General features: G+C 35.5%; 4 protein-coding genes across 7 annotated transcripts in view; 1 reads left to right on the top strand and 3 right to left on the bottom strand.

Annotated features, from left to right (window-relative positions):
* Positions 1–1,130, bottom strand: part of LOC111465240 (protein ABHD17B-like) — a 6,863-nt gene extending 5,733 nt beyond the window's left edge. For both annotated transcript variants that reach the window (XR_002714174.1, XM_023109592.1), the window contains exon 1: positions 511–1,130. Coding sequence is in view for 1 of the 2 variants with exons in the window: in XM_023109592.1 (XP_022965360.1) it covers positions 511–836 (326 nt within the window). In the remaining variant the exon portion in view is untranslated. The remainder of the gene's footprint in view (positions 1–510) is intronic.
* Positions 1,131–2,278: 1,148 nt separating this feature from the next.
* LOC111465243 (dolichyl-diphosphooligosaccharide--protein glycosyltransferase subunit DAD1) lies at positions 2,279–4,793 on the bottom strand. The gene is made up of 5 exons (XM_023109595.1): positions 4,630–4,793; positions 4,512–4,559; positions 3,168–3,255; positions 3,040–3,083; positions 2,279–2,575 (listed from the first exon to the last, which is right to left on the bottom strand). The coding sequence occupies exons 1-5, from the start codon at positions 4,711–4,713 to the stop codon at positions 2,492–2,494; spliced, it is 348 nt and encodes a 115-aa protein (XP_022965363.1). The 5' UTR covers positions 4,714–4,793; the 3' UTR covers positions 2,279–2,491.
* LOC111465241 lies at positions 3,420–10,737 on the bottom strand. Of its 3 annotated transcripts, XR_002714175.1 has the most exons (7): positions 10,551–10,737; positions 10,315–10,400; positions 7,323–7,765; positions 7,141–7,236; positions 5,997–6,117; positions 5,614–5,783; positions 3,420–3,433 (listed from the first exon to the last, which is right to left on the bottom strand). XR_002714175.1 is itself a non-coding variant. In XM_023109593.1 (6 exons), exons 1-6 carry the CDS (start codon positions 10,623–10,625, stop codon positions 5,678–5,680), a joined length of 927 nt encoding a protein of 308 aa, XP_022965361.1. In that variant the 5' UTR covers positions 10,626–10,737; the 3' UTR covers positions 5,463–5,677. The 3 variants fall into 3 exon arrangements, 2 of the variants coding, with proteins under 2 accessions (XP_022965361.1, XP_022965362.1); XM_023109593.1 differs by lacking the exon at positions 3,420–3,433 and having other exon boundaries at positions 5,463–5,783; XM_023109594.1 differs by lacking the exon at positions 3,420–3,433 and having other exon boundaries at positions 5,463–5,770.
* A 973-nt stretch (positions 10,738–11,710) lies between these two features.
* The window catches only part of LOC111465237 (inactive poly [ADP-ribose] polymerase RCD1), a 7,748-nt gene continuing 2,848 nt past the window's right edge, over positions 11,711–16,610 (top strand). Inside the window, exons 1-6 of the mRNA XM_023109584.1 lie at positions 11,711–11,851; positions 13,364–14,608; positions 15,229–15,470; positions 15,736–15,827; positions 16,035–16,217; positions 16,295–16,387. Of these exons, the coding sequence (XP_022965352.1) occupies positions 13,482–14,608; positions 15,229–15,470; positions 15,736–15,827; positions 16,035–16,217; positions 16,295–16,387 (1,737 nt within the window). The 5' untranslated portion in view covers positions 11,711–11,851; positions 13,364–13,481. The remainder of the gene's footprint in view (positions 11,852–13,363; positions 14,609–15,228; positions 15,471–15,735; positions 15,828–16,034; positions 16,218–16,294; positions 16,388–16,610) is intronic.

The raw sequence follows: 16,610 nt of genomic DNA, 5'->3' as shown, positions 1-16,610 counted from the left end.
CCCCACAAAAAAAAAAAAAAACGCATCAAGAAAAACAGAGCTCCATTAATCAGCACAAAGGTGAGAGAGAGAGCCCATAAAAAACCTCAACAAAAACAGAGCTCCATTGATAAGAATGTTAAGAGAGAGGGGGGAAACCCAAATCCTTCAATGGAATAAGAACCCAAAAAAAGCTTCAAGAAAAATAGAGTTTTAGAGAGAGAGAGAGAGGACCCAAAAAAACCACAACAAAAACAGAGCTCCATTGATAAGAATGTAAAAGAACCAGGGAAGTAAACCCAGAAAAAAAAGCTTCAAGAAGACAGAGCACCATTAATCAGAAGAAAATTATGAGAGATACAAAGACAGTGAAAAAAAAAACCCAGAAAAGCTTCAACAAAAAACAGAGCTCCAAATAATCAGAACCCAGAAGAAATTACGCCCCATAAGTTCAAAAATAAGTCTAAAAGGAAACCCAACTCGTTCGAAGTGAAGAACAAATCATTGAGAAAGAAAGGAAAAAGAACAAACCCCATAAGATTAACTCTGAGATTACGTTTAAGCTGAAGAAAAAGGTCATAGAGTTGGCCAAGGTCTGCAGCATTGCCATGGGAGTAAAGCAGAGTAAGTCTCGCACAAGGATTTCTCAAATAAAATCCCACTATCTTATTCCCACATTTCGTATCAATCATCAAAACATCCAACAAACGGTCCTCCACCACCGACCCCACCGCTCCCGCCGCCGTCGAAACCACCGTAAGCCGACCGTCGCCGTCTCTCTTTGTGATCTGATAAGTCGACGGCGACGGCGGAAAGAAGGCGAATTTGGAAGCCAAATGAGAGAGCATGCAACCCATTCATGCAAAAACAGCTTAAACTCAAATTCATCAGATTCACAACATCTTTTTTGGAGGAGAGGAGAGAGAGAAAGTGGGTTAGAGAGAGAAATAAGAATAATGGAGAAATGAAAGTGGGATTTGAAATTGAAGGAAATGAGATTTGGATGTTTAGCTATACTTGGTGTAAGATCGTTGTTTGTAATGTAAAGTTTTCTATAAGCACAGAAAGAGAGATAGATAAATGGGAGTGGCAGAAACAGAGTCCCTATATATTAAATTCAACTCTGTTTTCAGGTGCCTTTGTTGAATTATTTAAAATAATAATACATCATGAAAATAGAGATAAAATTTTCGAATTGTCAATAAATATTTTAAAAAAAAATATTAAATTAAGAAATAAGCCTTTTACTTCTTTTAAATAATTTTAATCCTACATTAACCCTATTTGGTTGATATTTTAATAATATTTCATTAATTTTTAATATTAATCATAATTCATGATGAACTCTTCAAAATATCTTATCTCCTATTTCAATCTCAAAATTTTTACGGAAATTGAATTCTTTAGAGAATATGTATTATATTTTTATATATTTTTTAAAAATATATTTTAAAAATTAATAATATTATTAAAAATTTTGAAAATTTAATAATATTTTTTTAGACATATACATTTTTATCAATGTCAAAAAGTTAATAAAGACAAAAAAAAAAAAAAAAAAAAAATCTAATAATTTAAATAAAAAAGTGGGCCCAAGAAAGTGTGGAAGGAGAAGTTTACTTGAAACGGAGAACTTTACAGTGAGGCAGTACTCGTGTGTAACAGTTTAGTCAGTAAAATTGCTACATCCTAAGCGGCGAACTCGTCTCATTGGATCCTCTTTCGCCCACGCTTTCAATCTTGGTCGTCCATTTTTCATTTTTAGCATCATATTTTCCACATCATTTTTATTTACTTAAAATGATTTAATTTAATAAAAATACCATATATATCTCAAACCTTTCAGAAATAAACTTTTGAAAAAAAAATCTAAAAATGCTCTAAAACTTGTTTTTTAGTGAAAAATTAACACCTTTCAAGTCTTATAAAAATCGTCAAATTAATAAAAAAAATATGCGCTCTCTAAAAAAAAATGTCTAAATGTCTAAAAAAAAAAATACTTTTAAGGTTAGTTTTAGATAAAAAAACAATTAATACATTATTTTATCTTTCTAAATGTTTTAAAATATTTTTTAATTTTGAAAATGTTTAAAAAATACAATAATGGTGAAAAAGATATATAGAAAATTCTGAAAAAGAAAAAAAAGAAACATACTGAGATAGAACATGCAGTTGTGCAAGAGCTTAATTCACAATTTCAGCTTCTAGCAGTTGCAAGAGTTAAGAACTTGTTTTCTGTTATCTTCATTGTTTAAGTGACAGAGAGTGTGCAAGTATAGTTCTTACCTTTGCAACATAATGGCCGGAAAAGTGTTGACGCATTTGATTGTCTGGAAAAACATCACTGTAGAAAATAACTCAGAATGACATTAATTCAGTTGCAGGAATAACTCTCTCTTTCTAATATGTATGCTATGTTTGGTAGAAAATTTCTAGCATAAGCCTACTTCCTGGGTTTAAATTAATTCTCCAAAGAAAACAAGAAAAGAAGTAGAACCCAAAATGAGGTGTTTTATCCGAGGAAGCAGATGATCACCAAATGGAGAACCAGGTTGCACAGCACGAAATCAGCAAAAGCTCGCTCCGGGGCCAAATCCTGAAAATTTGAAGAGGACTCGTTAAGCATTTCGAAACGTGTTGTAACCAATTTTTGGATTTCATGATAGGAAGTTCGTCTATTATTTATTTTTCCCATAATAAATGGAGGTTCATGCCTTTCATTTCAAATCATGTGAGGAATGTGAGGAATGATAAGTATTTGAACAAATTGTTCAAAATTTTATTGCAGATCCCGCATCAGCCGGAGAGGAGAACGAATAATTCTTTATAAGGGTATGAAAACCTCTCCCTATCATACGCGTTTTAAAAATCTTGAAGAGAAGCTCGAAAGAGAAAGTCCAAAGAGGACAATATCAACTAGCGGTGGGCTTAAACTGTTACAATTTGGAATATTCGTTGTTAATGAAAAGAAAATAACGATTTTACGCATACTCTTTCCTAATATGCAAATGAAAAATATAAGTGAGGTCAAATTAAGTAGAAAAACATGAAAGAAATTACCTTGAACTCCTTGTTTTCTTTATTAACTTGAATCCGGAGACAAACTGAAAATGAAGAATTCGATCAGAATAGGAATTGCTCCTCACATTATTTTGTGATTTGATAACCAAGATATACATCCTGCTTACCAGCAAGGACAGCTGTCCCGATACAAGAAAGAACGCCTGAGAGGAAGGAGTTGAATGGGAACGATCCAACAATCGCCATGTATGCTACCTGTTTACAAGAACTTATCAGTTAAAAGTAATTCAAAACAAATTTAAGAACTCGGAAACATTTTAAAAGTGCGACTCGGCGTTGTGCAAGATGAAGGCATCTCCACAGCGCAAAAGGTGCGTGCTGTTAGATATTTCTGACCTTATAAATTTATGTTGCATAGATAAACCTAAAAAGCCTATAGCTAAAGAATCACCTAAAAAAATATCATCTAATTTTTCATTACATTGTCATTCATCTAATACATATGTTCTATTTATTTAGTTAGGCATCACAGTTCAAAATATAAAATGCGTAGAAAATCCAAACGATGACTCATAAACTCAACCAAGTTTAAATGTGAATGCCAACGATACAGACCCACGATTATAAAACAAAGGTCAAATGCAAATAGTTGAGTATCATTAGTTTATCAAGCACAGCCTACACTTAATGAAACCTTCCACTCCAACAGCACTTTTTGTTGATAAAATTTATTCAACGTAAATGAAACAAGCTCAAGTATTCAATTAAACGAAAAAAGAGAGTTATAACTTACCAAGGAAATCAGGAAACTTTCAGAACTCGGTGAGTTAGTTAATCTCTTATAATGAATATTCAATTAAAGCTTTATCAAAAGAAAGAGGCCAAACGTTGAATTGAACAGATGAAGCACATAATACGTGCCATTATGTAAAGGGTATCAAGATAAGATCGCAACATTCCTCCACAAATGGACTCGGCATGAAAGGCCGATCCCTTTGTTGGGTTCATGGTACGAGATGAATTTTCAAGATGCTTAGGCAACATTACTTTTTATGTGTTCTTGAGGCGACTCAGATTTTTGTAATTATTAGCTTGTACTGTTTGAGGTACTTGGAAAATTTCTGCACCAGTTTAAGCAAGCAAGAGGATTCCGTTCTATTGTATTCTTCCATTTTCAAAGAAGGTTGCTCATAAAAAAAATGATTGGCAGAGGAACAAGAACTTATGCTGAGATATAAAAACCAGGATGGAGTCTGGTAAAATAACAGGCTAGATCGTATTTTATAAAAAGTAAAGAAAACAGAAGCAACGTCAAACTTGCATTCATTTTTCCATTGCAATGCAGTTTTCTACAATCGAATACAGTTCAAAGACAGTAATCAAAAGAGCGTGACACATTGACGAATTCGGACGCAGAAAAGGAAAATTCGATACAAATCCGTTCCGGAACAACACAAAACTATCAATAATCAAGGAAATGGCGTCCACAAAAGGATCAAAACGGCACAAACCTGAATCAGAGCCGTGAACACAGCATAAATCACATAGAGATCAATGATCTGCGAGGAAGACGATCTAGGTCAAAATTCCATCAGCAAAATTTAGAGCAGGAGTGAAAAGATATAATACCTTGAGAGTTGTTGGAGTGGCAGCATAAGCAGAGCGAAGCGACTGGAAAAGAGCTTGAGCGTCCTTGCTTGTGGATCTCGCCATTGCAATACCGAGCTCTGGAGCCTCAATGAACAAAGAACAAATGAAGACGTCCGTCCAAAATGAAATCCTAGGGAAATCTCACCAGTTTTTAGGAGTGAAAAGTCCTTTTTACCCTTTTATAGACCTCGGTCCTAACTTTCCGAAAATCGGATAACGGCCTCTCTTTCGGGTAGCCCCTCTCCACGATTCTTCTCCGGCAAGCTGCAATCTCCGCCGACGGCGGCGCCGGCCTACTCCACGGCCAGTGACGTGGAAGTTTGTTGACTTTCATTGAATCAAGCCACCCAATTTTCCAACTAATTCAAAATTAAAATAATTTAATTCTTCTATAATATTTACTTTATAATTTAGAATTTAGATCGATAAACTAATTATAAATTAGTAAATTAACATTCAATTTTGATAAATTTTATTGTTAAGGAACAAATTGTTACACAAGACCAAACATATTTTTAATATATTTTTAATCATAATTTACTCTATATATTAAGTTTGTTTTTTAATCATAATATAGTGCGCTTGGGGAGAAGTAACAAGAGAAGTCACAACAAACGACTATATTAAAATACAAATAAACTCACATCAAATTATGTAGTCAAGATTTGAATAGGAATAGAACACATATCTAACATTTTCATACAAGCCCCACTTAGCTCGAGAAGGTATAGCTCAATCGACAGAGCTCCACTTTGATTATGTTTTTTTTTCATTCAACAACACGTAGAATGAAAAGATTTGAACATCTTATCTCTTGGTTGAAAATATATATCTTAACCAATTGAACTATAGTTTGATCAGAGTTCTATTTATGGGTCGACAACACATGGAATGAAAAGATTGAACATCTTACCTCTTGGTCGAGAATATATGTCTTAACTAGTTGAACTATAGTTTGATCACGCCAAATTTAAACTCATTTAGATCAAAATTCAAACTCATAGCACACATATGCCATGGGTGGGTATCAAAAGTGGGGGAAATTGGTAAGATGAGGTAGGCAGGCATGAGGAAGCCTGGTGTTCATTATTTCTTGGCCTGAGATTGCTCCACAAGGTATCTGCAAAACAGATCTAGTTTTGAGAGAACTGAATACTTCCATTTCATTTCAGCATATAACAAACAAACAAACACTTCAGTCAAGGAAACTGCACATTAAATTTTGAAATGAAGGCCTTTTGTGTTTCTTTCAAAGAAGGAAGATACTGTAAAATATGAAACATCTGTGGACAAAAAGAAATATAGAACGCATGTCTTGAGCGAGAATGAAACTAAGCAAAACTCACTTGCCAGTGTAGAAGCCTGCAGAATACCAAGCATTTAACACAGTGGTAAGGTCTGTTTCAGAGCTAGCACCCCTTTGAGGCATTATCCCATCATGTCCCTCGCTTTCTTTCTCTATGTGAACAGATGAAAAAGAAACAAAAATGTCGCAAGGTATCAAATCATGTAACTTAAACCCCAACCTATGTCATATGGATTAGTGTAACAGCCCCAAGCCCACCGCTAGCAGATATTGTGCTCTTTAGGCTCACCCTTTCACCCCTCAAGGTTTTTAAAACGCATCTACTAGGGAGAGGTTTCCACACCCTTGTAAAGGGTGTTTCGTTTTCCTCCTCAACCAATGTGGGATTTCACAATAAGCCGTTACGATTAGGCAGAGAGATGGTTTAAAAAAGGATAAGATGAAAACGTAAAGTTCATAGACAATGTAAAGGAAAGTCTAATGGGAAGTTCATTTGTACGTTTTCTGTCACCATTTGTTACAAAAACCTAGACATCTCAACCAGTAAACATGAAGTCCCTATAATCTTATCTAAAGCTAAAGAATCATATAGAAATAAAATGTGCTAGATGACCATATAGAAACTGGTAAAATGATGGCTTGCAGCAATATACATGTTCCAATATCGTACAATGAGCATCAAGTGGTTTGGTCCATTCTCATCACATAATCATTAAGCGAATATGACACGAGGGGCACATGACTAAACAAGGACAACACGAGGGCGTGCAAAAACAACAACCTAGTAGGAGCCAGACAAGAACAAACCTTGAAAGGGAATCTAACACAAAAGAATAAAACATAAAGAGTAATGACGAAGTCCTTAGATACAAACGTCCAAAGGGACATACATTTTATCATCTTTTTATTGTATAGTTTTAGCAAAGAAGAGAAGAGCCATTATAATTCCTTTCATTAGCTTTGTTTTGCTTCGTATTGTTTCTTTCAGGCTTTTTTGGGGGTATTTTTATGCCCCCTTTGACATATTTTGTTGCCTCTAGTTCATGTTTTCTAGTAAATTTTGGAGCAATGTATAGTAAATTTTGTTACTTATCTATGTCATCAGCATACAGAATCTTCAATCAAAGAATCAAAATAAATGCAGATAATCTGAAGCGATTCAGGCTCCATAAAATCATGCCAACCTTTATTTACAGTCTTCATGGACGATATAGCTCTTGCTGCAGAATCCATTGCAGTTTTGATTATGTCACCATCAGCAAGGGACGAACTTTGAGGACCTGTAGCCAATGAGTGAATAATGGGTAACACTTTTGCCCAACAGCCATTCCAAACAAGGAAGAAATAGAAAATTGATATCACATACCAGCTGAAATTGGATAACTGGAGGGCGGGTAAGACGGTATTGCCTGGTTAAGAGAAGGTTGGCTTGCAGAGACTGGGTGTTCTTGATAAGCAGCAGATGTTCCCCATTGATTTCCGATGTCAGACCCTGCACCGACATCCTGGTAGTTCCAACCACCAGCACCACATTGATAAAGCTGTTCTAGAACCTTCTGCCTCTTCTCCTCAAGCTCGTAATACTGCTTGAGTAGCTCGTTATAGCCATCTTCACCTCTTAGATTTAAATTGGAGTCCTCAATGGTCTCCTGTTCCGTCTCTTTCACATATAGGGCGGCTGAAAAATCTGTACAAGATATAGGACATGGCTCTACACTGATATTTTCCTTAGCTTCTGAGGTATTTTTAGTCTCATTGACTTCAAACATAACATCATTTGCTCCAATATAGCTCTCTTCATCTACACTCCTGTTCTTTCAAGATGCAATAGTTTAAGAGATAGTAATATAATATTAACCGGGATAACTTCAAAGAAGACACTCAGGACGTCCCAAAAAAGATCATAGAAGACAAAAGAAGAATTCATGCAAGGGCAGATCATATTGGGGCCAGCGGGGGCATGTGCCCCCCTCAAATTATAGGACCCTTCCACAATTGGACAAGAATGACACTGAAATGGAAAGTTACAATACCAGGAATCTCTACTAAATCACTACTTTTTTCTCAAAATGTTCACCTTAGTTGTGTTTGTAACAGCAGCCAAAGAAACTGTTCTAACAACCTTTCAACCATTCCTATTCTTCTACATCCTAAAAGCAATTGTGTAAGATCCCACATAGGTGGATTGTGAGATCCCACATAGGTTGGAGAGAGAAACAAAGCATTCTTTATAAGGGACAGAAACCTCTCATTAACAGACGCGTTTTAAAAAACTTGAGGGAAAGCCCAAGGAGGACAATACTTGCAAGTGGTGGGCTTGGACCGAACAAATTGCACCCCTAAATCGTTCATGCACCTCCAGAATATTGTGGAGCCAATTTCAAATCAAGCACCTGTAAATGCTTCCCCTGCATTTTGCAGGTCGAAAGGCAATGTATTCAAGGCACAGTTTCTTCCCTACTTGCACACACAGCAAATCTTTGATCATTAGTGTCGCTCTTTTTAAGAGCCACCAACCACAAATGCAATTTTCAAGGAATAAGTCTTGCCTATGAGAAGATTGAGAGTCCAAGATTGTTGCCAAAGACCTTAACTTCCCTAGGATCCCAAATCCAATGTTCTTTAAGACCAGTCAACCAACGCCATATAGCATATACGACAAGGCATCAAATCAACATACTACCATTCAAGCGTCTTTTAAAATTCCTGTCCGACAAGATCTTTATGCAACAGCCTGGAAGTTTTTTCTAATGAGAAATCAGTGTGCTTCTTTTGGTGATGGAAAACAACTGTCTACTAGGGTAGAGTAACTTAGCTCGCAAGACTCATAGCTTTGCAGTTAAAAAAAATATATTCTTCTTCCATATTCTCATGCAAGATCCTATCCCATATTTTCTTCTTCTTCCTTTTTAAAAATTTTCTTTTATGGGAAACATAGAAAGAATCACCTTTCTAAATACAACAAAAACTAATAGGAAGGCTTGTGCTATCTGCCACAACGTAAATCTTGGGAACTTAGAAAGGAGAGCTTCCTCCTTACCATGTATTATAATAGCTCAAGCCCACCACTAGCAGATATTGTCCGCTTTGGTCCGTTACATAGCGGTTTTAAAACGCGTCTACTAGGGAGAGGTTTCCACGCTCTTATAAGAAATGTTTCGTTCCCCTCTCCAACCAATGTGGGATCTCACAATCCACCTCCCTTCAGGGCCAGCGTCCTTGTTGGCACACTACCCGATGTCTAGCTCTAATACCATTTGTAACCACTCAAGTCCACCGCTAGCAAATATTGTCTGGTTTGGCCTGTTACATATCATTGTTAGTCTCACTGTTTTAAAACGCATCTACTAGAGAGGTTTTCACATCCTTATAAGAAATGTTTCGTTCCCCTCTCCAATCGATGTGGGATCTCACATGTATCCTCCCAAAAAAGTATTTCTTTCCATTCCAAACAAGCTTTAACCCTAGTAGCAAGGTATTTCATCAATAATTAGGCAAGTATTTGAAAGTAACAGGACCGGTTCACAGACCACCGTTAAAAACTCCATAATTAGTAGCCACCCCATACAACTTCAAAGTTTTCACAAACAAATAACCAATGTGCAAAAGGCCAAAGTCAATCCAAAAACCCATAAACATTGTCCAAGAAAAAAAGGAAATAGCTATGAAACCATGCGAAAAACAACAAGCATCCAAGCTTTCACTTGCATTTCAACTCATAGAGTCAAACAAAAAAAGAACATTGTCGAATACCATGATCACAAAACTTTAAATAATAAACTGGTTGTGAGATCCCACATCGGTTGGGGAGGAGAACGAAACCCCTTATAAGGGTGTGAAAACCTCTCCCAGTAGACGCGTTTTAAAAAACGTGAGGGGAAGCCCAAAGAGGGCAATATCTTCAAGCGGTGGGCTTGGGCTGTTACAAATGGTATCAGAGCCAAACACAGGGCGATGTGCTAACGATGAGGCCTAGCCCCGAAGGAGGTGGACACGAGACAGTGTGCCAGCAAGAACGCTGGGTCACGAGGGGGGAATGGGAGGTCTCATATTGATTGGAGAAGGAAACAAGTGCAAGCAAGGACGTTGGGCCCTGAAGGGGATGGATTGTGAGATCTCGGTTGGGGAGGAGAACGATTCACCCTTTAAGGGTGTGCAAACCTCTCCCTAGTAGACGCACTTTATTGAGGGAAACCTCTCCAAAAGGTTAAAGGTTCGAATCCACACACGAGTTGAACTCAAATAATAAAAAACCTTAAAAGGGAATGTTAAATAATTGCATTAGCATTTCAACTTTCAGAGATACAATAGATGATACCTAAAAACGAGAAAAACACTAGGGAAAAAAAACTACGGACCTTCTTGGTTCGTCACTCTTACCGCAACCATTAAAAACGCCTCCTCCCTCGGCTGAAACACGGCGGATATCATATCCATGCATTGTCTGAAAAACGCCAACAGTTCATCACATGTAAGCCACAAATCATACAATTCAAAGAAAATCAACACAAACCAATACCGACGAATCAAAACAGCACTTTCTGGATACTGCAAACGGAGAATTACCAGATGGATAGAGAAAGAGAAGGATAACCTTATACTTCAACATTGCTTCATCCATGGCTTTGACAATCATGGAATCATCCCAGTACATTCTATCTAGCTCCATATTTTCGATTGAATTCTGAGATTGATGCGATTGAAGAAGAACCAAAGAAAAACCTGAAGAAAATGTGCTCCCGCCTCAGCTTGCCGCAACCTGACGTATAGAACTGGGAGGGGCAACTGGCCAGACAATAAACGTTTTTCGGGTCTGATCGGATCGTGATCAACCCGACCCGACCCGACCCGACCCGTCTATTTCATAGTTGAATTAAATTTGAATTTTAGTGAGTCAACTTTTTATTTAGTGTATACTAAGGTGATAAATTTAAAAATATTAAATAAAATCTAAAACTTTAAAAAAATAGTAGGGATATATTTGAAATTTGGATTCCAGATGATCGTAGATATCTCGAATAAAATTAATGATAATAAAATTAACAAGGATTCTCAAGCGAATAAAATAACACATTTTGTAAAATAAAAGCTATCCATTTATTACAGAGTCATATCTTGTCACAATAATGATATATATTGATTTATTTATTGAACTATAATAATTTAATATTATTGTTCATGTGGACGTTGACTTTAATGTCATTTGTAACAATTCAACCTTATCGCTAGTAAATATTGTCTACTTTGTTATATTATGTTATTTATATTCATCAGTCTCACCGTTTTAAAACACGTAGAAATTTCTATACTCTTATAAAATAATGATTTGTTTATCGGTCTGTTATATATTTAATTATATATATATATATATTTAAAAAATATAGATATACATAAATGTGTGAAATAATTGCGTTAAATAAATTATGTATATAGAAAAGAACTATAAAATAAATTTAAAGAACTAAAATATTGAGGTAATGTTAAACGAGGATAATTTTTTTTAAAATGCAAAAATTCAACTCAAGCTTTTTTTTTTTAATAAAATTGATATTTTTTAAAATATAATTTGTGAAAAAACTCATTTAACTATTTTAATTAATTTTGCCGTTGGAAGGTTCGTGGTAGCTAGCATTAAGCCCAAGGATAAAGACGCGCCGCCTTATAGGTCTTTGGCGGGAGCGGTCTTACGACGCCGTTTCAGCTTCATATATAAAGTCAAATTTTACCGCCCTTCGTAGTTCGTACCTTAGTTTTTATTTTCTTTTTTTCTTTTTTCTTTTTTTTTTTTCCTTGCTTGTTCTTCGTTCCTTGACCTTCTTTTCTTTTCTTTTCTTTTACTGCAAATTGAAACCCAGCGGATGGTTATGTTATTTTGTGTTACATGTGAAATTAATGGTAAGATTTTGGTTCTCTTGTTTTTCGCAATTTTTTTTAAAGTTCCGATTGTGTTTTCAGGCTTTAATCCTCCTGTTTATGGCTGTATTTAGATTTTTGAGTTTAGGAGTGTTAATTTATTAGTCAAAGCTGATAAAAACCTGCGGGTGACTCCGATCTATTCGATCTCAGTCATTTTGGTTAATTTTTCATGGCAGTTTTAGGTTATTTTTGTGAATTTTCGTTTGGTTTGAGACTTTGAGTTGAATGATTGGTTATGGTATTCCTAATTTAAGTGCAGCAATTTTCATTAGTTACTGGATTATTTAGGACATAGCAAGATTTTAGTATCGGTTTAAGTGGATGGGAGGAAATATTTGGCTGTCAATTTTAAGATCAGTGTAGCATCAACTGTTGAAGCTCTTTTGTGTTATATTGTTTATTTACTTTATTTTTATACATTTTTATGAAGCAATAATCGACTTTAAGCCTTTTAGTTGCACCTTGTAATCTCAACTAGTTTTGCTGTGACAACAAAATCCCATTTTGTCCTCCTCTTGTCTCCATTTTGTCTTAATTTATTTCCACTGATCCATGCTTTCAACTTCAGCATGCATTTGAATAAGCACATCACGACACAGCTGTGGACAATTATGTCTATTGAATGCCCCCAGACTCTTAAAACTTGAGGATTCTTTACATTCTTCGATTAGGCAACAAGAATTTTCTAGAGTCAAATTTGATGCTCCCTCCCCCTCCAATAAAAGGGGGTAAAAAATAGCAAATTTAAAGTTCCTTCCTGATGAATTTAGATTTTACCTGAAAAAGTGGTGTAAGCATAGTGCCTTTACTCAATTGCTCTGATCTAGTATGAAGGTGACTCTGGTAATGCCTTCTCATTGAAGAATTAGGCATAGGTTAGCATGTTTAGATTTTCTCCAACATTAATCTATAGTTTTATTCTTTCAAATTTACATGAATATTTTTTGTACATCAAGTTTAATTATGCTGCATCTTGCAGTTTTGGAAGATTTTTGGTCATAAGAATCTATTTCTAAGAATCTCTTTTTCTTTCTTAGCATGAATGGATAGTATACTATTTATTATCTTCCTCATAATAATGAAAAAACCTTCAAGAGCCCCACCTCAATGGTGTGGTCCATTCTTGCTATTTTCAAATATTTATGGTTCTTCTTGTATTACATGTTCTACATCTGATTTATTTGGATGTCCATCGCAAAACTTATGTTTCAAAGTTCTAGGAAAGAGCTGAGCATCTTAATCTTGATTGGAAGATCATGCGTGTGGAAGAAGTCTAATTTAAAAAATAAATGACGTCCTTTTTGGCTTAGACTACTAAATGTGAAAAAATAATCTGAGGTTTAGGCTTAAATTTTCGCACACCTCCAAATGTGAAAATAAACTTTTATCACTTATTCTAAATTTTCTTTCTGATGTTTGTCCACATAATTTGTCTAGTGTTTATGATTTCTTGACATTTTCTCATTTCATGGCCATATTTTCACTTTCCAGGGTTTTCCAAGATACATGGATTTCTTCATAAGTCCAGTTAATGTATAGGGTGTTCTCCGGATTTGTGACACATTTTTTGGTTTGAAGTTGGGTTTAGATATTAGTGTAGGTAGTAAAAATGAAAGACAGGATCGCAAAGGTATTGGGTAGCCAGAGAGTTGCACTTGCTTTAAAAAGAAAGCGAGCAGAACAGTTTGGTGCATATTCAGCAGAACCAGTCTGCATGGAGCACCAGTGGCCTACCTTGACTTCATTAAGTAGGGTGGGAAAGAGACGGAAGCTAGGTGGATGTAGCAGCAGATTTGCAAACTCTGAAACTCGTTTTAAACCCTTGTACAGAGGTTATTCAAATTTTATGAAAAGTGGGATACCAAAACACATAATGTTTTATGAGAATGGTGAGTGGATTAAATTTCCCCGTGATCTTCTTGATTTGGTTGTGGAAGATATGCAGGTGAAGAAAGCATCTTTGGAAATTAAGTTTAACGGACAGCACTGTGTTCTAGACTTTTTGCATATGTTTTTTTTGGACTTAAATACGGGGTTGCAACAACCTCTTGCATGGATTGATGCAGCAGGGAGATGCTTCTTTCCTGAGATTTATTGTGCAGATACAAATGAATGCTGCCATTCCAATAATTTTGAAAATAAAGAACCACAGGTTGAAGAAACTCATGGGTCTAATGTAATCAAGTTGCAGTTGGAAATTGAAATAGGTGGAGTTGACCGATCGAGTTTGAAGGTGTGTAGTGGGGAGTCAAATGATTATGTCAAGCCGTCTGGACCTGACCAAGAACTTGCTTATGACCGTGATATGGAAGAAGTTGGGGATAGTTGTGGTAGAATACCTATTGGAAAAACATATGGCGTTGTACCAGAACTTAAAGAATTGGATGTAAACCTCATCTCTGGGACTCAATATGTGAACGGAGGATTGGATACCAGAACCGTGGAGAAAATATTTCGTGATGGAATGATGAGCTCTGATGGTAGTGTAGAGATACTTAATATAAAACACTGCATTGACGCTTCAATGCAATCTCAATTAGAGCTTTTCAATAAGCAAATAGAAATTATCAAAGTGTACAGAGGGGATGCAAATGTTCGTTATGCTTGGCTTCCTGTTTCTAAAACAGAAGTATCTAGCTTGATGATGCATGGAATTGGGCATTGTGGGGTTTCTTCAATCAGATCCATATATGGCACTGGTGTTCACCTCACAGCGGTCAATTGCTCAAATGTCAGGTGGTTAAATTTTTTCAGAACAATAATCATCTTTTATATGATTTTGAACTCGTATAAAGTATGTGTTGGCTACCATCTTCTCTTAATGTTTGAGATCCCCTATTTGTTTGTGCCATTGGGGGAGGATTTTTTTAAAGAAAAAAATTATTTTAATGTGCCTCTGTTACCCTCTTCTTGGATTTACATTTATTGTTAAGAAAAATAATTATTTTATTTATTTTCCATAAAAAAACTCAACTTTTTTAATGTTTGCAGTTCTTTTACCATCTTCTCTTAGGGTATGTTTTGAGTGATTTTATCATTTGTGCACAGTGATTTCCGGTTTCTTGAAAAGTGTTTTCAAGTGATTTTTGTCAATTGGTGGCCGAGAGAATTGGTTTCTGAATGACTATTACTTTGGTTTAGTGGACTAGAAATATATATAACTCTTCCAACTCAGTAAACTTTTGTCTTATTATTCATCCACCTGCCCTACATGTTTTGCTTATTGTTCATCTTGCACGACAATTTCAAATAATGTATCTATGTTGACTGGTATTTCTCATGTTACAATTTGTCCTATGCTTGGTAAATGCATACCATATTGCTTTCAGAAGATTTGATCTTTTGTTTATTTACAGTGCAAGTCATTGCGATATTGATGACAATGGAGTGCAGCATCTAGTATTTTGCCGTGTAATATTGGGAAACTTGGAACTTCTTCACCCTGGAAGCAGACAATTCCATCCAAGTAGCAAGGATTTTGACTGTGGAGTGGACAACCTTAAAGAACCAACATATTACGTTGTATGGAGAATGAATATGTGTACTCACATCTATCCAGAATCTGTTGTCAGCTTTAAGGTTGCTCCCAGTCCCAAAGGTGACCATCTTCCCTGGTTTCACTGTTTGTTGGGAGGAGAAAGTGACTCAATTCTTATTTGAACTAGTAGGAATCTAATAGTGACTCAATTTTAGTTGAACTAGTAGGAACCAACATATTTTTCTTAGAGATGTTACTGTACTGATGGCTGGAAATGATATTGTTGATTACATTTTTTTTTTTAATTTTATTTGAACTAGTAGGAATCTAATGAATACATGGAATGGTATTCTGAGCACTTATTGATGCTAGTCAATGCATGCAGTTGAATGCCATACTAATGATGTTTCGGTGATCACTGCATCTCGTCAAGGGTCTCCTGACCAAATACAGTTGGAGTCTTCAGTAGTTAATGCGGTAAGCCTCCAAATTTATCAATTGATTTATGTCTATAGCATTGCAGCCATTCATTATGAATATGAAGGTTTGAAACATGGGCTGTGGTTCATGTTTCTTGTTTTCCTGAAGATGGCATTTGGTGAGCTGTGTCAAAGTATGAGAACTTTATTTATATTTGATCTTTTAGCACGTGGCTTTACTTGCAAATATTAAACTATCTTTTAGGTTAGCGATGGCCAACCTTCAGATATTTTGAGACCTCACGGCCGAGCAGTTAGTGTGGGTTCCAACTCTATGAAAACGCCCAAGTCTCCATGGATGCCTTTCTCCATGTTGTTTGCTGCTATCTCTAATAAAGTTTCTTCCAAAGACATGGAATCTATTAGTGTGCAATACGAACAATTCAGGGTAATTTGAAATTCGAATTTTATGTCATACTTCGTTTTCTCTCTTTTCATGTTATTTATCTTGATGCTGTTTTCTAGGCCAAGAAGATGAATCGTGATGATTTTGTAAGACAGCTGAGACTGATAGTTGGAGATTCTTTGTTGAGGTCTACAATAACAAGTCTTTCCAAGGTCATCTTCTGCTGCTTCTTTTTTTCCTATAAAAAAAATTCTTTGATTCTCTATTTCCAAATTCATTCTATTTTTGGTACTTTGACCTCTATACATGAAATTTCAACATCTCTCTTTTGGGACATGAAACAAACTTTTCATTGTCAGATGAGAAGACAAAAAAAAAAAAAAAAAAAAAAAAAAAAAAAAAAAAAAAAAAAAAAAAAAAAAAAAAAAAAAAAAA

This window comes from Cucurbita maxima, unplaced genomic scaffold (genome assembly GCF_002738345.1).
Source record: "Cucurbita maxima cultivar Rimu unplaced genomic scaffold, Cmax_1.0 Cma_Scf00028, whole genome shotgun sequence".
Classification (NCBI taxonomy): domain Eukaryota; kingdom Viridiplantae; phylum Streptophyta; class Magnoliopsida; order Cucurbitales; family Cucurbitaceae; genus Cucurbita; species Cucurbita maxima.
This window is presented reverse-complemented; position numbering and strand designations above follow the sequence as displayed.